Source organism: Poecile atricapillus, chromosome W (genome assembly GCF_030490865.1).
Source record: "Poecile atricapillus isolate bPoeAtr1 chromosome W, bPoeAtr1.hap1, whole genome shotgun sequence".
NCBI classification, from domain to species: domain Eukaryota; kingdom Metazoa; phylum Chordata; class Aves; order Passeriformes; family Paridae; genus Poecile; species Poecile atricapillus.
Window position 1 is genome coordinate 16133686 of NC_081288.1, and position 24031 is coordinate 16157716.

The window sequence follows — 24031 nt, forward strand, 5'->3', positions numbered from 1 at the left end:
AACAGCTGGGTTTGTGTGAAGCACGAGAGCTCTTAGATATCTGTCTGCAGGTATTTTTGCTTTGGGATACAGTTGCTAGGCTCGGGGAAGATGTCTCAGTTTCCCAAGGGTGTAGCTTTAATGTGTTGTCATTAAATATGGAAATGTAATTTTTTGACATATGGCTGCTTCTGTGAGTTGTGTCTGAGAAACAGGATCATAAAATGGCCTGGGCTGGAAAGGATCTCAAAGATCATCCAGTTCCAAGCCCCTGCCATGGGCAGGGACACTTTCCACTAGACCAGGATGCTCCAAGCCTCGTCCCTGAATTTGGGATGTCCCTAGGGCTTGGCAGCCCTGAGAGCTGATGCAGAGCAGTTGTACCATGCTTTTGCCTGACTTACCTTCCACTGAACCACCTCTTACATGCTCTCTCTCCACCTGGAAAAGAGCTGATAAAAATACTGATGGCTTGGTTTCTTAAAGCTGTCTCTGTGGCAAAATTGTTTGTGATGAAAGCAACCCAAAAAAAAAGTTGAAATGAGTTAGAGAGGAAATGGGCAAAGGTTTCTTCAGCGGAAAAGATGAGTTTCATTGAAAGCCATCCTCTTTAGCACTGGTTCTGATGGCATCTGCTTGCTGTCAAGTGAAATTCCTGCTCAAACACAAAGAAATCAATCCAAAGAAGCAGTAATACCCCAGAGCTATCTTTTTCTAGAATGACTGAGTCCACTTGGTTGATATCCTACCACTATTCTCCCAAACCCTGAGGAAACACATTCTGTTGTCCAAATGGCGAAAGTTTGCTCCAGTGAGCTCTTGCTCCTTGACAGTGATTCCCTGTGGTACCCAGAAACACCACAGGAAGCCTTCATCCCCTTCCTGCTGCTGCAAAAAAAGTGTGATTCCCTGGCTGCTGGATCCTGGGGAGCTGCAGTGTGTAACAGCTGACTTTTGGTGCATGTCCCAGCAGCCGGAGCATGTCACCTCCTGGGCCAGACTGCTCCAGAATGTCACCAATGAGCTGTGGTTTGTGCTCTCTTGCCCCACAGACAATGCGAGATAGAAACCGCCAAACAGCTACAAGAAAAAACTGCTGGCCAGGCAGACATCCTGCGTTTAGAGCTGCAAAAAGCCACCAAGCAACTGGAGGATGCCAGCAAGCATGTAAGAGGCAGCCCAGTTCCCTCTTTGCAGGGAACCAGGAGATGCCCAGGGCTGTGTCCAATGCATGGCTGCCCTTGGGGAAGGGAGACGTGTTCAGAACGGTGTGCCTCCCTGCAAAAGTGGAACCAGCAGAGGAAGTAAAATTTGAGGGGGTGGTGACAACAGTTTGCTGATGAAAGAGGCAGCATCGCATATTTGTGGTGGCTTAAAAAAAAAAAGAGAAAAAAAAAGGGGCCCAAAAATAGCTTCCATACACAGTCCACCCCAACGTAAAAATGCAGAAGTTCAGAGGGAGCTTTATCACTTCCTGAGAAAGAACAGATGCAGCTTGGTTTCATTTGCATGAACTGTAGAGGCTCCTTGTGCTAGCCAGGCTGCTTTATTTTATTTTTTTATTTTTTTTATTCCTTTCTTTTTTCCCTAAATATTGTTTTGTGCTTAGGCGGAGGATCAAGTTGAAGCATTTCACTCTGCTTGTGAGGAAGCAGCATCCTTGAAGAGCAAGTTGGAGGAAGCCATTTCTGAGCAGCAGAATCTCAGGGATGTGATTGCAGCTTTAGCAAGCACTTGCCAGTTGCTTCAGAAGAAGGTGGAAGACCACAAAAGTGAGTAACTTTTGGCAATGTGCCAGCATTAATTTTTTGCATGGGCAAGTACTTCTGGATTTAGTTACATCAAGGGAAGAAAGGGTTGATCTGCAGGTCATCCAGTAAAATGCTCTGTGGATCCTTGCTTGCTGTTTTGGGATTTTTCTCCTTTTTTTTTTTTTTTTTTTTTTTTTACTTTTCCTTCTGCTTGAAGAGATCTGCCTCCATCTGAGCTGAGCAGCAGGTGGGATCCCAAGGAGTGGGTGTTGGGATCCATCAAAGCTTCAGAAGCTCCTAACAAAACCCCCAGTCCTAGGAGGGGGGATTAGAACTCCACGTGTGGCACAGGTACTCCTTTACCAAAAGTGCTGTTCCCCACCTTATCCCAAACAAAGCCATCCTTCTTTTTTAAGCTTCCTGAAGCATGTAGACTTGATTTTTGTACATTCTATGTTCTGTTTGCTGCTTGTATTTGCTCTGTTTTTGAATATCTGCTCTCTTTTAGTGGAAAGCAATACTTGTCACTGCCTTGTACATGTGCAACTTCTGCCACAGAGCCATGGAAACTTCTTATTGCTTCTTTCTTACTCACTTCCTGACATCAGCACCTCAATAACCTGGGCAGTTAAATAATGCTGAGGTCTGAGTCCAGAACATGTGGCTTTTTCTTTCTTATCCCTGGAGTCTGATCCCTTTCTTAAAAAGGATTTGACTGATCTAAGCCCTCTGAATGTTTTGGCCTCAGGAATGCACTTACCGTATGTGCTCAACGTATATGTGTGCATTGCAAACAACTCCACGTGAAACCACAGTTTATCTTGCAGGAGAAATTCCCTGTGCCCCTTTGCTTTAGCTCTAAGGCACAACTTTGCACTGATATGACAGAAACAGCCCCAAAATGTGCTTGCCCCCCCTCTGACCAGTGTTTTGGTATTGTTTGTGTGTGTGCTTGTGTTGCTTTTCCTCAAACTGTGCAGCTGCTTTATTTTGCTCTTAGCAAGAGGCATGACAGTGGAAATAGTTTGTCACTTTCCAGCTCTGAATAGATGGAGTTCTTCTGTTAAGTGAGCTTGAGTAGATCAAGAGAGAGAGCTCCAGATATGTGACATTGATTTGGTGCCTCTGTGACAAAAAAACAAACGAAAAATCAACCCCCCCCCCCCCAAAATGACTAAGACCTTGGCTTTAAGTTAGTCCAGTTACTTTGCAGAAATATTTTTGTAGATTAACTAACTGGCGTATGTGTAGAGAAGCTGCAAAGCATTGTGAAGAACAGGGCTGACAAATAAGGCTGGCACTGAAGGAAAGAATAAAAATGCTTTATATTGGTTCCTGCAAAAAGCCAGGCAGGTCTGGTGCCCCTTCTGACTGAAGGGCTGGGCTGTGGTCTCCTCCCCACCTACTCATTCCAATCCCCTACTTCTTCCCACCTACATGGTAAGAGGGGAAAATGCTTCTAAATACAAAGCCCATGGACTTTACAACTTCTGTACAGGATGTCAGGTGGAAAGGCCAAATGCTTCTCTTCCCCTAAGCCACGAGGGATCTGTTTCCACAGGGAACTGTGGCATCCCTAACACTAATAATGTGGGGAAGCATTGCCTGTGATTTGCAGGTGAAGATGTCCAGTGTTTTCTCTTCCCTGTGAAAAAATTGTTTGCAGGCTTAACCAGACTAATGCAAACTGCAATAAATTCTGATAAGGAGTAGTTAGAGATACTCTAAAATGGACTGCTTATCAAGTTTTAAAGAACCCTGTTAGACTTGTAAATGTCTCTTCATAGCGACTGCTAATGCCCTGAGATGGGAACTGCTGCAGAGGCGACTCTGTGAATTGCTGTGCCAGGTATGGTGCCCTTTGCTGGGAGCAGGAAAGGTGGGCTTGCACAGGAGGGCTCTGGTGGAAGGACAGCAAAGCTGAGACCATCTGCAAACAATTTGGCAGCACCTGGTATCTTCTTTTCTAGCATGTACAGAGGCTGTAGGTACAAATCTGCACATTATTTTCCTTACGCAGCCTTCTGGGGAAAAATGTGTCAGGACTTGCAGAAGTGGTGTTGGTCTTCAGTGTGAGCAATTCTTGATTGTCTTAAAAGGGGCTGAAGGAAACATTCCCTGATGCACTGGTGTGATTTTTGTCCCACAGCCAGCCCTTACTTCTGCAGACAGGCTTGAAAAAAAAAAAAGTTTAAAATCTCATAATGGAAGATTTTTTCAGGATCCAGACCCTGGAATAGGCAGTGAAACAGTTACTAACTTTGTGGCCCTCTGTGGAGAAATACATTGGAAATTACATAACTCTGGGGTGCTTTGCTTTGAATAAAATTACTTGCTTCAACTTTGGGAGGGGGTGGAGGGGGAAACATTGTGGAGGGACTTTTTTCCCAACTGGCTCTAGTAAGGAATGCTATAGCTCAGGATCTGAGCACTCTGAATTTAACACAGACCAACAAGGCATTTAACAGCAAACAGAAGGTCCTGAATTGTCTCCTAGGCTGTGACCGGGACATTGAAGGAGCAGAATCAAAACTGGGCCAGCTGCACATGAATAAAACTTATATTTGTATATGAGAGTCTGCAGAATTAAGGCTGAAAGTAGCAATAGGAAATAACTGGAGTTTCGCAGTTGCAGTTTTGCAACTCATAACTGCAAGTAGTTCAGTTTGAAAGATGAAGTTGCATTTTGCTCAGAATCAGTAGTAGTGCTCCTTCTCCTTTTCTTTTTTTTTTTTTTTTTCCCTTACCTGCCTGCCTTGAACTCTCTCTCTATTACAACAGTGCTGTGCGGAGTTAGATTCTGACTATGCTCTACTGCCCACGTCAGCTGAACACGTAGAAGGGAAGGTAAGTGTGCTTGCTGTGATCACTGCTAAGTCTGTTAAAATGGGATGTTGGGTTTTTTTGGGTGGGGGTTATTTTCTTCATCACTACAGGGAAATAAATAACTTGCTTTGTGAGAGACTTTGCTAAATTAAATGTTCACAAGAAATACTTTGAGATCAGTGTCTGTGTGTATGTGCATGCAGGTGTTTACATGCATACAAAAGCATATTCCAAACCTTACTGCAAAGCCAGGTTCCCACTGCCTCTGAAGCACAACACAGATGTGTGATAAATTCCTTTTAGAGAAGCATCAGAGTCTGAAGATGGTACTTCCAATTTCTTTTCAATTTTCCATTGTTTAAGCAACATTAGGTCAAATACAACTGAGTACATGTTGCTTCAGAAGTTTTCTCAAATGCTGTCTTTAGATGACTCTTCTTGGCGAGTGTGGTTTGGATTTTTTTGATTTATTTTTTTTTTTATTTTTTATTTTTACCCCCTTCACAGGGTTTGAGTGGCTTCTTTGGTTCTCCTCTCAGGCTCATCTTGCATGGTTTTGTATGATTTATTTCCAGACCTAGCTTGAACAAACACATTTTGTTGCAGGTATAGTTATCCTGCCTCTTCCTGTAACTGTTCTGCCCATTAAAGATATGATCTCTTCTAGACGAAAAAGCCACAGAAGATGTATTTGTGTAACTGCCGGTGTTATATTGTGCAGATGCCTGGGGAGAGGGGGGGAGTTGGTGGCATTAATGTATTCAGTGTGGTAGAACAGCAGCACTTCTTATTTTTTTCAATTAGCAGCTCTGTTTCTTCAAACGACCATGGAGTGAGAGACCCACCTTGTACTCTGGCTTTCCCTGGGCACTGCCCTCGGGTGTTTCACAGTGGCACAGCTCCCCTCTGCTAGGTAAGAGCTGGTAGTGTGTTGGGCATTTGTCATTCACCTGAAATACAGAAAGAGTTGACAGGATGGTTGACCCAATAGTGCTGAGTGTGCTGCTAGAGTGTGGAAAATCTGTTGTGGGCTTTAACCTATTTCTGCATGTAATCCAGGAATCTGAACCATGGTTACAGTGTCTGAAGTGAAAGGCAAGGTGACAGACAGTTCCCAAGATCTTAAGGAGCTATTGGTATAAATAATACATCCAAGTATATTCCTGACAGGGTCCTTGTCAGTCTGGATCCAGAAGGCATGAGTTCTATTCTTCCCATTCCCTCTGAGGGAATGTGCCCCCTCAGGCACACCCTGAGATGTCCTGCTCCTTGGCTGCTGAGCTGTGGGCAGTCCTGGTTTAACAACTTAAACAGTAACAGAGCTACTGAGAATAAAATCACAGAGTAAGAGAATGGTTTGGGTTGGAGGGAACCTTAAGGATCAGCTAATTTCATCCCCCTGCCATGGGCAGGGATACCTGCCACTGTCCCAGGTTGCTTCAAGCTCTGTCCAGCCTGGTCTTGGACACTGCCAGGGATGGGACAGCCATGGCTTCTCTGGGCAACCTGTGCCAGAGTCCAGTCAGCCTGCTCTTCTCCAGGCTGAACCGCCCCACCTTTTCTAGAAGATTGTATTTGTTGCTTTTTCATGCATTCCTGAGTTGCTGGAACTTCCCTGTGTCTCTCAAGCCTTACGAGGACTAAAAGCAGCCACTGACAGCTGTGCATTGCAGAGCTGCAGGGTGCTGCTGCATTTGGGATTTCACACACCAGCATTTTTCCCAGCAGTGAGCTGGTCCCACACAGAGGCTCTTCACTCACAGACTACAAATGTACAAGTAATTCCAGGCCATATAGATGTGAATGGAAGCAAATCTTTATTTGCTGCATGTGCTCTTCATCAGAGCATTCTGCTACTCTGAGAGGGTTTCAGTCTCCCAAACTTTCCATCTACAGAACAAATTGAGGCCACACAACCAAACCCTTTTCTACCAAGACAGAAGTTGCCTTATTTAAAATCTCTGCTTGGTTGGTATACTTTTTGGTTGTTTTAGAGTTAGCCAAAAAAACTGACTTGTAACTAAATCCAGCTTTGCCAAGGACCACCTCTCTTCATGCTTGTCCTTCTTAACAGATGCTCTGACTTTGGAGACCTCCTGCCCAAATAATCCTCCTGGGTACAGCTGGGACTGGCCTTGCAGGCAGAGCTCTGGCAGCTGCACCTTCAAGAGGTGTGATGTGGGACACGTGTCCAGCTCAGATGTGACATCAGGAGAATGCTGGTAAGGCGGCAGAATAGCGTTTCTGGGGTGGAGGGGGGAGGGGTCAACAGGGTCTATCAGATTCCATGTGCTGGGTTCAGCTGCAGGAGCCTCCCTTAGAGGAAATACTGAACACCTGGTGATCAGCTCATGGTGATCCAGGGCAACACTTTGCTTCTGTTCACAGCTACCAAAACTCTTTACTGGAGCTGCTGGCAGACAGCTAAAATGCAGTTGTGGGGTTTCTATTTCGTGCTCCAAGACATGATTTAGGCATTCTTGTCTCTTTTCTATGTTTAACTCACAATTGGCATTCCCATTAAATGCCAAAATCCTATTGGCTTTGAGGAGTGACTTTTGTTTTTTGCAGAGCTTAGAGCAGGAATTCGGAGGTCCTTGCCTATCAAGCTGCCTCCTTAGATCTTTAAAAAGGAGATTAAATTTCTTGAGATTAGGAAAGCTGGAGTGAACTGTGGTGAATATTTTAAAAGCTAAGGATATTCCTGAAGGTGCAAAAGTAGGCAGTCTGCAGCAAGAGACTCAGCAGCTCTCAAAGCTTTTTACCACTGTAGAATTGTGTAGTGTGGAGGAGGTTGGGAAAAGGACTGATGGTGGTTCTGGCTGTTCGGGGGAGGAGGGATTGAAGTTGGTGATGAATTTTGTCCTTCCCTGAGAGACCAGCTGACTGCACAGAGAGTGATGACTTCAGTTGTTATGTGCTTAAGGAAAATGGGTGCTCTACCTCTCTGTGGTTTGGGCAATATGCAAATAAAGCCTGTGTTGCCAGGTGGAAAATATGCTCTGCTGATGACTACACTGATGCAGACCTTCCTGTTTCCATTACAATGATGGACTCTTCACTTGCAGAGGTGAGTGCTGGCTCTGATGCCTGAGATGTGGTTTTGAACAGGCTCAAGCATTTTGTGCCTTGCTCAGACCCAGGTCCAGATGGCTCAGCTATAAATCAGCACTGCTCCACAGTGGATGGAGCTGGCACCAGCTGTCAGGGTGCTGGGGGGGGTGGTGTTCCCTTCTGTTTGGACATGTTTCTGCAATACTTCGGTGTTAAAACTGAATGTCTTGATGTCATGTGCATCTGGGTCATGCTTTTAGCTGTGGAGTGTTATAAATGGGGTTTCAAGACTGGAGACAGTGCTGGTTCTGCAGTAACAGTTGGCTCTGCTGTGGAAGAATTGAGTGGTTTTGCTCTCTTTCTCCACCTGCAAGGAGCCACAGGATGCTTCATTTGGGAGTACTGCCGTGCTTTGCACTTTTTCCCACAGGCACTATGTAAATGAACTGAAAAATGCCGTCTTTGCTGTAGGGGAGCTTTCCTTCAGCTGGTGTACTCAGCTATGCCTTTACTGCTGCCCTGACTCCTGCACCTACAGATTGAGATGCAGTTTTCTCATAGCAACAGCAAGAGAAACTGCAGCTCAGCACACCTAAGCTGTGCCTCAGTCCTCACTATTGAAATCTAGACCTCAGCTCCACCACACAGGGCTTATAATGAGCTTTACAAACTCCAGTATTGTTGGGGATGGTGGAAGAGTATTGGTCAGTGGCTTCTGTGAACCTGGAAATAACCTTTGGGACTAAAGAGCAGCCAGTGTCAGGGTGATGGTGTGTGGTATCTGTGAGTACTGCATGGTCTGGTTGTAGTGGTAAATCAAAGCAGAAAGTGCAGTGAGGGTAGAAAGTAAGAGTGCTGGGCACTCTGTTTCAGCACACTGGGGTAGAGCAGGTGAAAAACTCCCAGCTTCTGCTGCTCCTACTTAAGTGCCCTTAAAAGAGGATCCCCTTGAGGGTTCCTACTTTATCCAGTCCTTCTGGAAAGTCACAGCTGTGCAAAGGTGTGTGAAACATCTGTGCTTTCTTGGGCTTTCTGTAATTCCAGCTGGGCTCAAAAATGTCATTTTCTATTCTTGCTATCACTTTTTAGCATAAGCTTTGCACATGCATGTTCTGAAGGGGGAAAATGAAAATGTTAAGGCTTGCTCCAGAGAAAAGGCAAATGGGCTGTGTCCAGTATCTGTTCTAAACACTGGCATGTAGAAAAATTTGAATATCCTTGTTAAGTAGAAAAGGTCTCCCTAGTTTTCTCTGGAGTTTTATCACACTGCAGTTGCAGATGTATTTGAGCAGGTCAGCATGTCAGTAACTCAAGTTGTGTCAAATCATTGTCACCATAGAAGTTCAGGGGCTACTTAATAAAGGAGCACTTGGGAGAGACAAATGAAACTTGGGCTTTTTGCTCTAGTTTGGATTTATAAATGTGGAAGTCATACCACAGTCTGAAAACCAGACAGGTCTTTCAAATGTTAATCATAGTTTGGGAGGAGTTATTTTAGACCGTGTCCAGAATTTGTGGGCTGAGATAGAGAACCCTTGGCTTATTATGCTAATCAGAGGGATGGAGGTGGGAAAAGTGACTAGGGATGTGCTTCAGGATCCTCTTTGGCTGTTCTTCCTCTTAAAAGGACTGTGCCATTCTCTAATGCCTTGTGCAAACAGATTTTACTGTGAGGGTGATGAGGCCCTGGCCCAGGCTGCCCAGAGAAGCTGTGGCTGCCCCATCCCTGGCAGTGTCCAAGGCCAGGCTGGATGGGCTCTGAGCAACCTGGAATAGAGGCAGGCATCCCTTCCACTGGTTGGTTGGATCTTTGATCTTTAAAGTCTCTTCCAATGCAAACCACTATGTGATTTTATTTTATTAAGAAATCTAGAATGTGGTGTTTCTCTTTTATTGGTTTTTTTTTTTCCCCTTTATGTGGAATCCATGGGATTGTATAATCCTGGTAGCCAGCTTAGGGTTTTTAAAAACTGAATTGAGCGTTTTCCTTCATTGCAAACAGAAATCACAGACTATGTGCCCATCTGGGCAGGGACAGATCATGTAGCATAACAGATAATTTAAATCAGTGCTGTGTGTTAGTTTTAAAAGCCCTTAAGATTTCTTTTCTTTCCAACATGATATTATTCTCCCTCCCCAGTACTCCTGGTTCAGACCCAATGGCTTGGACAAGGCAAATGCATTGCTGCACTTCCTCAAGCTTATGTCAGAATTCAAATAATAATAATAAAAATAGTCTGAATTTGCATTAGGGGAAGCATCCACCTGGCTGGGGCAAGGCTGTGCAAGAGCAGCCCAGCTCCAACAGGGCAGGGAGGAGGGAAAAGGCACTTCCTGACACTGGGAGCAGTTGGCCATTCTTGGAAGTGACTAAGGCCCTTGAATACCTCCTGTTCTCATTTGCTGGGTTTCCTGTGTCCTCTGAGGGCATTTGAGGGGGTTTGGAAAGATACCAGAATACTGGCAATTGCTTGCTGATGTGGTTTTTCTGTTGTTTCTCCACACACACTTTAGTAGTGCTCTTGGGTGCTTGCTGTATAGGGAGCTGTCTGGCCTCATTCCTCCTCTGCTTGGAGAGAAGAGTGGCGTTGGGCTTTTATTTTCTATTCAGCCCTTTTCTTCAACAGTGGTTGTAACTCAGCACAAGTCATTACCAACTTAACCCTTCAAACCTCATCAGTATTATAATATATAACCCTGTCTTTTCATCCATAAAGACAGACCAGCCTAACAACTGAATGAGTGAACTGGAGCTTTCCAGGGTGAAATGAGGAAGAGGGATGTTGCACATATAGTACCTCCCTAGAAATTAAAAACCTCAAGAGGATATTGGTTTTGTCTGTGATGTGATAAGACTTCGGTCCAAAACCGCACTGTGGCAGCTAGAGGAACACGAGCAAAACTGCCAGCTTTTAATTGCTCTGTTCCTCTGCTGTTTGTACACCAGCGAGGCTTGAGGCCTCTGGAGGGGCTGGGTAATTGTTACATGTAATATTGTGAAACTGGATCCCTTCAAAGGCAGTCAGTAAGCTGTACAATGCAGCACACTGGTTTTCTGTTTTCTGAACCACCTGCTTGCTCATGCTGTGCCTATTAATACTTCCATTTACCCAATGAGTCTGATCCCTACAGCCAAGTGAAGCTCTGTGCACCTCGTTTGTAGGTTTTGAGCTTCAGACCTTGAAAATGGATCTCTCCTGATGCAGAGTTAAGGTGGAACAATGGTGGTGCACTAACATGTTTGTTGGTCATTGAAAATATGCATTAGGAGCAAGTCATGGAGTCAGGATCCAAAACACATATCTGAATATGACATTCCTGAGCTGGTTTTAGACTAGTGGATGAATCTGTGCAGTTACCAGCCAGTTCTTCACTGCTGGAATAGAGCTGGGAAAGTTAAAGTTTTGACATAAAGTTTTACTCTGGAAGTTATCACTCTGATACTCTTTTCTCTCTCCCTGAAGATTGACTGTGGGGAGTCAACACCACGAGCCACTCTGATCCCATCCAGGTCAGACCTTGTGAAAGATTTAAAAGCCTTTATCAAGACCTGTATCATGTAGATGAGTATCTGAAAGGGTTTTGTTTTGGCAGCGATCACTTAACATCAGCCCAAGAAGCTTTTGCATCCTCAGAGGCAAGCACAGCACCAGTACCGGGTGAGTCCTTAATTTGGGGCACTGGATATGCTCAAGTCTGTGTTTACTGAGCAATAAAAGCTGTGTTTTCTGCTGTTTTATGTTCCAGCCTGCCTTGTTATGGAGGAAAGATCATCCAAAGCCTTACATGAGAGAGGGGAAGATTCTTCTGTGGCAAAGGAGATGAACGGTGATAAGGGCCCAGCTGCTCCTGTGTCAGGTACAGTGGCTGCTGCACTGCCTGGCACTCACACACTGAGGAAATGGTTTGCTTCCAGCACATCTTTGAAGTGAGGAAGCTGAGTAAGAGCAACAACAGGAGAATTTCTATTATTGAAAGTATTTTCATGTTCCTGCTGCCCCCCCCCCCCCCCCCCGCCCCCTCCCAGTGCTCTCAAGCCCTTCTGAAGCTGAGTAGCTGAGTAAGAATAAAATTTTTTAACCACCTTACCACAGCAGTGCAGGCAGGGAGCATGAAACAACTCTGTGAGATCTTGGGGCTTGCTCAGCTGGCAAAACACTGAGTGGGTACAAAATCCCAGACAATTTTTGACAAGAGAAAACATGTTTTTATGGGTATAAACAGTTATTTAGTTTGACAGTGTTACTAAACGCTTTCCTCTCTTTCAAGGCTGTTGTGCAAGAAGCTGTGATAGGTCAAGAGGAGACATGGGGATAGGGGCATTTGTATATTGTTTGGTCTTTGCTAGAGCCATAAACAGCCACCAGATCTGATGATTTTCTTCTCCTGAAAAACTATAAAACCAAAACTAGAGCACATGTACACACTGTACTTCAGTGGTTTTTGTAAAGCTGATCTGAGTAAGCAGCACAGAAGACCTGTGTGTGCTTGTTTGTAATTTTTTTTTAAATCTTTACCTCCATATAAGGTTATAGTTTCTTGTTTGGTTTTGTTTCTGTCCTCAATAGTATCTTCCTGAAATTGTCCCTTAATTAAAAGTATTTTCTTTCTACTGATTTCCCGTCTACTGTTAATTTTCATATGTAGTCCAGGTGCCTCTGGCTAAGAGGAAGCAGATACACAGAACAAATTTTAAGAAGTCCAAATAGCTTTAAAGTCTGAGAATCCACCTGCCTGATGCACATCTCTGAAAGGAACGTGTTTTCTAAAATTAGAACTGATAAATTTCCCTTTGCAGGCTTCAAACCTGAAGCTGGAGTTTTTCTGGAGTTTTGTTTTCTTTTTTTGTTTTTCCCTGTGCCATTTCTTTGGGACACAGCTATGTGTGACTGCATAAACAGAGGAGAAAAGAAAATATTCTAGATGTTCTTAAACGTATAAGTATTAATTAAAAGATGCCTTTTTAAACAGCAAGCATAACAAGTATCTATGCTGGTAGCAAAATAATAAAATTTATTTATCCAGGGGAATATTACTATAACTTTCATCTTCGACTACAGGAAGTATTACTACATTATATTCTCAGCTGCAGATATATAACATTTCTTATGGGGATTTTTTCCAGTCATAGTTATAATCACATTTCTTCCTATGTGTCTTTATAGTGTTCTTTGCTGCCTCCTCTTTTTCTCTGTGATCTTTCATGGTATTTGATGTGATTTTTTTAGTCCAGCTGGCCCATGGCTAAAATGGTGGGTGTTGGAAGCTTGGTGTGTTTTATTGATTGTTACCTTTGGATTTGGGAATGTTTCTCTGCAGGACCAAGTCAGATCAAGAAGGAATCCTGCCTGGTGATGGAAGAACACAAGCCTCAAAATGTTTTGAAGCAAGACCCGGTAAGAGTGCTGGTGACAGTGAAAAGCCCAGCAGTTTTGGCTGAGCAGTGACAAAGGAGGAGACAGATTCCTCCAGGGGTGGGGTGGCTGCTCCCTTCCTGTAACTGCTCCGATGTGCCTTTAGGAGGTGGACCAGGAAAAGAAAAATAATAAAGAGAGGAGTGAGGAAGCACCAGCTGTGGTTCCAGGCAGGAAAGGTAAGTGGGTTTTGCTAACACCTTCATATTACTGAAGCACAAGCTGAAACCAGAGCTGTGTAGAGAGGTGCAAGGAGCTGCCTGTCCCACACCAAGCATGATCAGACTTTCATTTTAGCGTTTGGTACCTGCAGTTGGAGATGAAAATTAAGAGAAGAACAGTGGTGTCATGCGAAATCTGCAGCTCTGACTTCTGCATATACTGATCTAACTAGCTCCACATTCCTCTAGACAGGAGGAACATTCTTGGCTGCAAAGGAGTTGGGATATTTGAAAGAGTTCTGGCACTCCTGCACTCCCCAAAGATTTGTAAAAGAAGCATCTCTGTGCTATCCATGATACACGGAGAGCAGGATGTTGTTTCTCCTTAGACTTCTCTCTTGCCTTTGGAGACCACTAAAAGCTGGTGAGGTAGTGAATCATATAACATCCTGAAGCCCAAACCTGCAGTTAACCATTTCTGTGCTAATAAGGTGCCAGCTGAAGTCCCCTGAACATCTGACTTTTGGGGCTTTCTACAAGTGGCAGTGCTGTGGTACCTCACAATGAATAGAACCTGATGCAGACAAGTTATTTTCAGCGGCAAGAGCTTAACACTGGAAATCTTGATCAGGGGCATCTGTGGAAACTTGGGAGACTCTCACAAGTTGTTTTGGGGAGGCTGTTTTTGCACTTTGGTCTGAAAATGTTGGTTTTTTTGGTCTCTTCTCAGTGACTTCACCCACTGCAGGTGGTATTAAAGGAGATAAAACCAAGCAAAATGAGCTGTAAGTATTTTGACTTTCAGTGATTACCTGCAGGTATGAATTTAAAGCCAGTCTGTTCCATGGTTCTTTTTCTTCTCCTACAGTGACTCCCCAAATGAGAAGGAAGTGGAGGTAAGTCTCAACTGCTTATATCCTGAAGAATTTCAGATAACAGATATTGTAGATAAACTATGATTAATTTCTCCTCCTACACAGAAGAATGATCCAGCTTAAACTGGGTGTATTGTAGGTTAGTTCTGAAATCTCTTTCCAAGCCTAATGGAAATTTTTTTCAAGAGATGGGATGGAGAAAGGTGGAAATCTGTAAAGCTGAACAAAGACTTGTCACTACTGTGACATTTGTTTGCAAGCTTGAAGGAGCATAGCTGTGACCTCCTCCCAGGCGGAATGTGAGGATTTAAAACAGTTTTGTCAAAAGGCACAGATGGCACAGTGTGCTGCCAGGATGTCACCTCTTTTGGCTGCAGAACATTCCTACATCCTCCATCACTACAGATGGGAAGACCTGCTTAAAGGAAGTGGGTCATGTTCACTTACTTTTCTGTATCCCTCCTAAACTTTGGTCATAGGGTATAGTCCCAAATGTCATGTCAGTGTCCAAATCTCCTTAAACTTCTGCATCACTTGGATTCCTCTGAAATATTTTCTCCTCCCACAACAGGCTGAATTTCTGAGGCTGTCTTTAGGTTTTAAGTGTGACTTGTTTACCTTGGACAAGAGAGTGAAGCTCGAAGAGAGGTCCCGAGACCTGGCTGAAGAAAACTTGAAAAAGGAGATCACAAATGCTGTGAAGATGTTAGAGGTCAGTATTGACCGGGGCTGGTAGAGTGGATGGGATAAGCAGATGTGTCTCTCTTAAAACAGCTTTTTAAAGGGAGAGTGTGTGCATGGGATACATGGTGAGCAAATATAAATGAAGTTCTGGAGCAATGCAGTTAAAATATGAGAGATTACATGGGGTAATTCTGATCCAAGTGCGTTGCGTGCTCAGGCAGTGGGGAATTTTTCTGTTGCGCAAACATCCGCCCCTTGCTTCAGCTGATTTTTTTGTTCCAGTCTCTGCCCACTTGAGCTCTCTATGCAAGTTACACTGATTGAGGGTGTTGGTGTGGGCCTGAACACAGTTCCTCAGTGTCATCAGCTCAAACCTTCATCCTGTTAACAATTCACACCAGTTTTCTTACCAATGTGCGCTCTTAGGCATTAGTTCCTTTGTGTGAAGAAGATAACCAAGCACAGGAGATCATTAAGAAGCTGCAGAAAAGCCTGCAGTTCCTTAGCCAATACGCAGCTCGAGTTGCCAGCAGAGCAGAGATGTTGGGAGCCATTAATCAGGTAACACTTTCCATCTAAAAGTACTTTGTACAAAGCTGAAACGTTCCAGCTGCAAAGGGATAGCCATATCTGCTTGCTGGGCTTTAGGGTCCTGGATGGGATTTGGGAATCTGGTGTGTGTAGTGTAGACTAGCCAGTACAGCTTAGTCCTGGACTTCTCTTCTTACTCTTTGTTATAAGGAATCCCAGGCACCGAGAGCAGCTAGAATTGTGCAAAAACCCACATGAGAAATAATAAGGTTCTGGTTGAAAAAAATCAAACGAAAAAAAGACTTTGCAGCAATGGGATGTACAAAATATTAAGCAGGGTGGTAACAATGGCCTTGATGCTGCAAAGATGGTTCTGTGCCTTATGGAAAGATAGCTACAGCTATCAGCAAATCTATGGAAAATTACAAAGCCCTGCTCAAATGTTAGGTGTAGCTGTGTACAATACCCCAGAGCAGCATGAAAATATGACTCAGCAATACCAGCAAATGCATGGTGGCAGCTGAGACTGTACATCAGAGGAGATGATGATAATGATGAGTTGTAAGGGCTTGCAAAACTGAAGACTTATTTATTTATTTTACAACAAGAGTGATCCCTAGAGAAATGAAACCTGTGTAGCATATGCTAGGACAGGGGTTGTAGTGAAGCTTTGAAAGTCGAGGATAAAAGTGGGATATACCAGAGGAGAGCAGATGCTTAAGGGGGAAATAGCCAAACATGAGGCAGTTCCTGAGAGCTGCTGCTTTCCCTGCTCCCTCAGGAGAGCCGGGTGAGCAAGGCTGTGGAGGTGATGATCCAGCACGTGGAGAACCTGAAGCGCATGTACGCCAAAGAACATGCGGAGCTTGAGGAGCTCAAGCAGGTCCTGCTCCAGAACGAGAGGTCCTTCAGCTCCCTTGGAGACAGAGGTAACCAGGAAAAGCCTCTTTCCCTTTGCTAGCACCTGCCAGACAGGCCCTTATAGCTGCAGAATAGTCATATAATCCCACCACATCTTAGGTGACAGAATTATATGGTTGTTTTATCCCTTCTTCTAAAAAAGGAGCGGAGAGGGGGGGAAATAGCAATTTATTAACACTATTAAAGGCAGCTCTCTGAAATTAAACTTGTGCCTAAACTGTCATGGATTTCAGGATTTGTGTGTGGGACCACTGCAAGTACACAGGGATACTCTGGCTTTCAGCAAAGTGCATGGCATGTGTTAGTGATAATCTTATTCCTTGTGAGAAGTAAATTTGGGTGCTTGTTCACAGTAGCTATTTCTAGGTAGCTGAGCTTTGGCTGCTCTCTACAGATGCACCCTACCCTTTTCTGCATGGGAATTACAAATCCCATAAGTGTAGGGAGCCTCTATTTCCCCTTCTAAGCAGCCAGGTTTGCAGCCAGTGCTGTGCATTTGTGGCTTTGCCAGAGAAGTATTAAATTCTTCTGAAAAATAGGATGTGTTTTTTAAATACCAAAAGGGGACACCATAAAATCCTTGCAGGAGCCTTTTGAATCATAGTCCTGACTGTGAAAGACAGTCCTGTAACAGGATACTGTCTCAATAATAGAATATATTTGGTGATAATGATGGAAGCTGATGCTTGCAGAAGATGGGTAATGTATGAATGTTATGAACTTATTTAATGAAATAGGAGGCTTTTTCCTGAGATCTCATTTCTGCCTTCTGAGAGTGCTTTGCTTAAATAAACTCTGCAGGAGAGTCAGACCTTAGGCTGCAAATTAAACTCACTGCACTCCTGTTAGCAGCACATTCCTCCTGTAAAGCTCTGATGTTTGATCTCTTCACAGATGAATCTACAAATAAGAAGCTACCAAGTCCTTTTAACTTTAAGGTAATGGTCTTTACATGAAATTTCAAATTTTTTTAAGTGTGTGTGTGGTTTTCTTTGCTTTATGTGGTGGTGCTCTGCTGCATGCTTAACTGGTTGCTTTTCTGTCACAAATACATGCTGGTGCCATCAAACATGAGGATCTACTTTTCAGGCACGCCACCAACCCTCTAAATGGTCCTCCTTAGAAGGTGAAGGTGAAATGGCTGGGTTCTCACTCACTGGTTATGAAATATTGTTCGTGCATGGTTCCCTTGGGAGTTAAAGGAGTGTTTAGGACAAAAATATGAGATGGGAGCTGTTCAAACTGAAAGTAAGAATTCCTGTGAGTGAGGTTAGGGGAATTTAGTTACATTCCATTTTGGTGTTTTGCTGGAAGCTGTGCAGCCAGCCTCACTCAGGTGGGCAGAAAGCATTTATTGTGGAAAGATGCTGTTTCAAAACTCTGATTTGATCTGCACTTGAGATTGGATCCTTTGTGTGTTACTTCAAGCTAAGTCTCAACATCTTTTTTTAATATAGTTTGTGTAAAGCAGATGGTATTTTGTGTGCTCAGTGGGTAACCCAGCTGTGCCTTGCTAAGAGCCAGTAATGCCTCTCATTTGTATAGCCCTCGTCAGCCCTGCGGAGAGTTAGCATTGCAACAGTGCCCAGGAGTGCTGGGAATGCAGGGATTGGGGTGCCACTGGTAAGTAGGGGCTACTGGAGGGATGTTGAGGTGCTTCACCTCCCCAAAACTGGCTGGGATGAAGCATTAAGAATGCCAGTGCAGTAAATGTGGCCAATTTCTCCTCCAGGCCCAGTTCCATGAATCCAATGGGGATGAACAAAGTGACAGGTTCAGCAGGAGATCAAGCAGTTGGTAAAGTCACCTGGGCTTGTCTCTGAATGGGGGGAATACTTGTTGACTCTGTGCCTGTAGTAAGAAAGCATGAAGCATCTTGGGGTATAATAATGTTTAGGCAACACTTTTTTCATTAGTTTTATGTGCTATGATAGGTAAATGAGCTTTATGAGCTCACCTTTTTTACTTACTGAGCATTGATAGCTTTAAAAAAATCCCTCAACTTTCTTGCTTTAGAACTAAAATGTGAAATCTAAATATCTACAGTGGATGGAGCTGTAGTTTTGTTTGGTCTCATTTGGGTATTTTTTTTTAATGATCCTAATTTCAAGCAATTAAATTTGTGGTTTATTTGTCTGAGGTCAACCAAATGACTAGGCTGCTGCTAAATTTGATTTCCTGCTCTTTTTCTGCTGGGGAAAATCAGACAAATTTGTTTAACACATGGCAGGGGCAGGCTAGGGGTGAAGCAGAATGAGAAGCGTCCTTCACTGCAGAGGTTCCTCAGCACCTATTCCTGGGCAGAGTATGAAGAGGAGCATTTTGAAACCAAGTAAGTTCAGCAGAAGCTTCCTCCCAGGTGTCCTGGTTTGGTTTTTAATGAGCTTTTAATTCACCACCTGGGCTATAAAGCCAAGCTTTTGTGAATTTAGTAGTGCTTTGGGACTGTTGTTTCTTGTTTACAGAAATGAGAAGTTGGAGTCACCTGCTGAAGTACAGGGACAACTAACTAGGAAGGAAAGTGTCTCTGAAAAAGGAAAATACCCACCCAAATGGACCCTGGAGTCTATGTAAGTTTATTTCACCAGTTAAAGCCATGTTTGGGAGGTGCACATGGGAAGAGGTTTCGAACAAAAGGCCAGGACTTTCAGTGCTTTTTATAAGCAAGAGTTCTTGCCGCTCTTGCAAGGCAACTTTTGTGAATCCATTCAGAAACAGTGTGAGGTACAGGAAGCTTGGGTGGACTGCTGAGCTGGGTCAGCTTATCAAGAATTTGCTTCCTTGATTGTGTTTTAAACCCAGAACCAAAGTTCCCCCTGCACAGCTCCCAAAACAGTAACAACCTGTCACTTTTGATGTTTGTGGGATCTAGTTTGCTGTAGGGGTTTTGGGGGTGGGCTGGGAAGAGTTTCACGTTTTGAAGAGACACTGAAGGGCTCTGTGCTTTCCTGCCCTGCCCAGGTACAGTTTGATCTCAGCGTGGGCATCCCACTTCAAGGCTTCCTTCAGCAACGCTAACAAAACCTTCTGGGTGTCTGTGTCCATGCTGGTCCTGCTGGCTGCTCTCACGAGCTTCCTGATGGGGCTGTCCCTGCAGAGGCCAGCAGATGCAGCCCCTGTGGGCACTGGGGACTCCTGGACATTGGTGCAGCAGCTGCTGTGGCCCTACACAGGACTGCAACACAATGGCCCTCCCCCGGTATAACCCCGGCTCCGCTGCCGGAGCTGCGCTGCCACGCTCTGCCGGACAGGAGCTGAGGCTGGCCTTGATTTAAGATTACATGTCTGGATTTGTTTTGCTGAGTTGTGGGTATTTTTGGGGAGGAGATTCATTTTTTTTCTTTAAAGCATGACTTGAAATTTTAAAAAAAAAGTATTTTTCTTCCCATTCTGGCAAAAGTCATCTTTAAAAGTAGCTAAAAGGGTCTCAGTTCTGTTGAGGTTTACAATAGAACAGCAATTTTTAATATTGTTAACAATAAATGTGTCTAGGTGGTGTAGCCACAAGAGAATAAAGAATTTATTTTGCTTGAACAAAGATAAAATGTTTGCATTTTAGAACCTGTTTCAATGATTTGAACAGAAAAGGATTTAAGACTTGAAATGTAACTTTTTTGAAAGCTTTTGATAATAAAGTTTTGAAGGAAAGCTTGCTGTATCTAAGAGTATGCTAAAACTCTGGTAGCAAGGAGCAGCTGATACACAGAATCAATAAACAGGAAGCCAGCTCTTTCCACTTTATCCATGGCTTCATTGCTGGCAGAAGCCTTGAGCATATGGTAGAGTGTGGAGTGAAATTCAGACTCTTCTTCCAGCTCTTCTGTAAAAGCTTCACTGGTTTCAGTGAGCTTGAGGTTTTGTACTTTCTCACCATTGAACATATAAAGAGACCAGTTGTTGTCTTTGGCAGAGCCCACTGTAAGATGTTCACTTGCCTATGGCAGGAAAAAATGCACTGTGAGGTGAAGCCTGTGTCACTGTCAGAGTACAAATTCTAATATCTGTGTGCCACATGCATTTAACCTGAGAGTGAGAAAGCCACTCCAGCTTTCAGTAGTGGGGTGGGTTACCTTTCTCCAGCCACACGTGGGAGTGTTTGTCTGGCTGGGAGAAGTTTTAACCATGTGTTTTAGTTCACAGGTGGAGACAAATCAACACTGAGGTTGCTTATTCCCTCCTCTGCAGTAGGGAGCAAAAGAAACCCTACAGGCAGGAAGGAATTTCCAGCTGTTCTTTAAAAGGCTGGCAAAGCAGATTGCTGATTTTCAAGAGGCCTCTGAAGAAGAGCATGAAACTCTGTCACCCCAGCTCTGGCTAAAGCCTCCCTTGGTGATTTATCAGCTCTGTTTTCCTTAGCAAGTGTCTTTCCTGCTGAGACTTGTGTCCCCTGAGAGCTCTCTCAGGTGCAGTCTGTGACACTGCAGGGGCTGAAGCCACCAGAGGTGAGTCAATTGTTTCTGTCTGACTGGGGAAGGGGTCAGTGCTGGCCTGCTCTGGAAGTTTGGTCTGACTCCACAAACCTTGAACACGACTTGCTCTGGCCCTGCTTCTCCATTCCACTTGCTGTGAGCAAAAGCAGCTGCAAGCAGAGCCATCTGCTCATAGGCCTTCACTTCTGCCAGGGCAGCCTGCAGTGCACAAGTAGCAATCAGACAAAACAGAACTTGCTCTATTTTCCTGTGTTACAGCAATGTCAGGGCCTGCTGTACTCAGTCCCTGGCTCAGCTGGCAGCACAGCAGCTCCCAGTGCAGGAAAGGGTGACCTGAGTGAAAAATGGGAGGGAAAACCACCAGGAAACTCTGGCACTCACCTTCCCAGGCACAGGGACATACTTGGGAGAGTACTCTGCTGGGCAAATGTTCACTCCAGCTCTTTTTGAAGCCACTCTGAGGGCAAAAGGCCTCATCCATTTTCCTGTCATCTGGGAAAGTACCTCCTCCTCTTCCACCACTACTGCAGACAACATACACTGATTATCCTGTTGTACAAACCAGTGAAAGCAACTTACTGGTCATGGAAATACCTTTCTGGTGTAGGCTTCAACTATTGTTATCTTTGCTGGCTATTACCCACATCATCTGCTACACTGGGCTGTGACCTTTCATTTACAGATCCTGAAGAGAGCCAGCTTTGTGTAGGAATTCAGAAATTAGACTGGTGTAGTGATTTGTACAGCAATGAACCAATGAATAATCATGAGTAGCTTGAAGTTTGAGAAGCAATAAGGAACATTAGTAGTAGGCTGCTAGAAATGCTTTAACTTCTCCCAGTAGAGCTGGGATGAGAGAGGAACAATTTTCAGGTCTGTAACAGGTGGAACAGGCTTGAATGCAGCAAGGCAGCACCAGCAGCAAAGCACTGACTGAAACTTTCCAGAGCAAATGCACAGATGTTTTCTCATAGTAAATAACTGAAATTAAATAACCAACACAGCGCTTGGAAAGGAAGAGAGATTCAAATTACTCTTGTGGAAACATCCCTAATTCTTACTCAGGGACACTGTAATAATTATTTGATTTTTTAACTGCAAATGTTTGATTTTAAAAAAATATGTGACAGTACCTTAATTTGTATCTGAATGGTTGCAAAGGCTGCAGTAACTGTGAAGAGTCCTTCATCCACCCCAGTGGGGTGCAATTCCCAGGCCTGATAGGGCAGGTTCAGGTGAGCATCCTGGAAAAGGGCTACTGTATAAAAGGCACCCATCCCAAAGGTGATGCTCTTTTCTTCTGCTTCATACGTTATCTCGCTGATGCCATCACTTCTCCACTGCTGGCCTGGACAAAAACGAAGCAATGATACACTGATGTACATGAAAGGCTTCTGGCAGTAATGCTCAAGTAAAACAAACTGATGCCGAATTTTGCCCCAAAAGGCGATGAATAACTGTCTAAGAGACGCAGTTTAAGTCAGATAGACAGGAGGTATTTTATTAGCAACGTGCACGTTGGGGAAATCTCTAAAGGGAGTTTTCCAAAGTCTTACAACAAAAGCGTGCCTTTTATATAGTTTTAGGTTTGGAATTACATCATATCCATGCATATTCATATGGGGCGTGCCGTAGGCGGGGCGTGGGCGGAAACTTCTATTTTGAGGATCTTTTCGGGGGTCGTTCCGGTCGGCCTTCATCGTGGGCGAGGGTCTCCGAGGAGTCTTCCTCCTTAAACTTTTGAACTTCTTTCCAAATTTGGTCCTTTCCCGGTGTAGTTGGCCGAGTTCCCAACCTCCTAGGGCCAACTTATCATATTGACATTAGGCATGCTTTAGCTTCGGCTTAAATTACGCTTAGTCCGGTGATTTTTTTATCCTTCTCTTTCCCTCCTGTCGTTGTGTTTATTACTTCCAGATGTTCCCTTCATATTCTATGTTTTAACCCATTATTTCTCGAAGGCTATCTATTTTATGGCTTCATTCCCCCCTTTTCTTATGACTTACGAATTCTTTCGTCAAGGTCTAATCCTAAGAGCGCTGATGCGCTCGTACCATAGCCCAAACCATTTGGGTCCTTTTCATTATGATCCTTAGCTTCCACCACATAAAAATATTTGTAAAAGTTAAAACCAACAAGGCTCCAACTACCAATATCATTGGGGGCACCAGGTAATTGAAAACCTGTGTGGCTGTTGGGGAAAATCCTGTGAAGATATCCCACCAATGATGCTGGCCTACTTGTTCTACTTCGGTGAGGACATTCTTTATTCTTTCTGAATCATGTTCTACCTGCCATACCATCCGTGTAGTTGTTTGATTCACTCTTTGCACCAATTCCTTTACTTTAGGGTGTGCGAGCATTGCTTTGAGAATTTTGACATCCATCCCTATTTGCAATTCTGGTATTTCTCGATACAGGTTAAAATCTGTGTTAATTAGCTGTTGAGTAGTTATTGGGACAGTATAATGAAAATCGCAACCCACTATTTTGGTAAAGTTGCATACACAAAAGTTAGTATTGTTAGTTTCCTCTTGGCAATTATCTATAGTGACATTGTCACAGGCTGTCCGTACGCAAGCACACCCATTCCCTATATAGTAAACTTGTGACTGTGTTCGATTACGCAAAAGCACTTCAAAGGTGCACACTCTATTCTCAGCATCTAAGCATAAATCTTCTGCCTCTACTACAGCGTTTTCGCAAACATAACCTAGCTGTCCTCTAGGAATACATGCTTCTGTGCTAACCGATTGCCACTTATTTTTGATATAATCATAACTGGCCCAAACATTGTTTGCATTCCGCTGGTGGAGTGGTTTCTTGGGGCAAGTCTTTGGGGCTGTGATCCGGTTGGATCTTCCCGGAAATCACTCCACCGACATGAAATTGGGCCCTTTTGCTGCCTCCAAATAGTGGGCTTACCCATTTTTACCGGACTAAAGGTAATTAAGTTATGTTCGGATGCTGACTTCCCCAAGGATCGAATTGTCAATACTAGCTGCTTTGTTCTTCCTTCCACTGAGTCAAGCTCTCGACACCCAATTTGGATTTGGTCTCCCTTGTATGCTACCATGGAAGATTGATGCCATAATTTACTTGCGTATGGCTGATTGTTACGTAGGGCATATACCTCGAAATAGGGTCCCTTCGCTCCCCATTCCGGGTGGATACACTGGTGTGCGTGAGACCATGGATCTATCGGGTCAGAGTCTTGGGGAAGAACTATACTTATCGAGAGTCCAATGATCCGGGTTGAAAGGGCTTGAGGTGAAGTCAAGGTCATGATGTCCGTTCCTCTTGTTTACTCTCTGGAGCTTTCTTGACCCGCGAGTAATGAATCCACGTAGGTCGCTCCTTGATCCGGACCGCGGTGAAGGTAGTCAGCAGCACTTGGAAAGGTCC

At 44.1% G+C, this 24031-nt stretch overlaps 2 protein-coding genes across 2 annotated transcripts in view; one reads left to right on the forward strand and one right to left on the reverse strand.

Annotated features, from left to right (window-relative positions):
• Window positions 1-19489, forward strand: part of LOC131591583 (inositol 1,4,5-triphosphate receptor associated 2-like) — a 34616-nt gene extending 15127 nt beyond the window's left edge. The window contains exons 17-39 of the mRNA XM_058862408.1: window positions 1032-1146; window positions 1589-1751; window positions 3518-3579; window positions 4512-4577; window positions 5361-5469; window positions 6631-6778; window positions 7545-7626; window positions 11075-11121; window positions 11205-11269; window positions 11358-11468; window positions 12930-13006; window positions 13131-13203; window positions 13916-13970; window positions 14054-14081; window positions 14632-14772; window positions 15171-15305; window positions 16057-16204; window positions 17091-17134; window positions 17742-17819; window positions 17929-17993; window positions 18427-18528; window positions 18662-18766; window positions 19158-19489. Coding sequence (XP_058718391.1) covers window positions 1032-1146; window positions 1589-1751; window positions 3518-3579; window positions 4512-4577; window positions 5361-5469; window positions 6631-6778; window positions 7545-7626; window positions 11075-11121; window positions 11205-11269; window positions 11358-11468; window positions 12930-13006; window positions 13131-13203; window positions 13916-13970; window positions 14054-14081; window positions 14632-14772; window positions 15171-15305; window positions 16057-16204; window positions 17091-17134; window positions 17742-17819; window positions 17929-17993; window positions 18427-18528; window positions 18662-18766; window positions 19158-19401 — 2263 coding nt within the window. The 3' untranslated portion in view covers window positions 19402-19489. The remainder of the gene's footprint in view (window positions 1-1031; window positions 1147-1588; window positions 1752-3517; window positions 3580-4511; window positions 4578-5360; window positions 5470-6630; window positions 6779-7544; window positions 7627-11074; window positions 11122-11204; window positions 11270-11357; window positions 11469-12929; window positions 13007-13130; window positions 13204-13915; window positions 13971-14053; window positions 14082-14631; window positions 14773-15170; window positions 15306-16056; window positions 16205-17090; window positions 17135-17741; window positions 17820-17928; window positions 17994-18426; window positions 18529-18661; window positions 18767-19157) is intronic.
• A 205-nt stretch (window positions 19490-19694) lies between these two features.
• Window positions 19695-23912, reverse strand: LOC131591584 (dynein axonemal intermediate chain 7-like). The gene is made up of 5 exons (XM_058862409.1): window positions 23726-23912; window positions 21760-21974; window positions 21008-21175; window positions 20717-20824; window positions 19695-20131 (listed from the first exon to the last, which is right to left on the reverse strand). The coding sequence occupies exons 1-5, from the start codon at window positions 23910-23912 to the stop codon at window positions 19856-19858; spliced, it is 954 nt and encodes a 317-aa protein (XP_058718392.1). The 3' UTR covers window positions 19695-19855.
• Window positions 23913-24031: the final 119 nt, after the last annotated feature.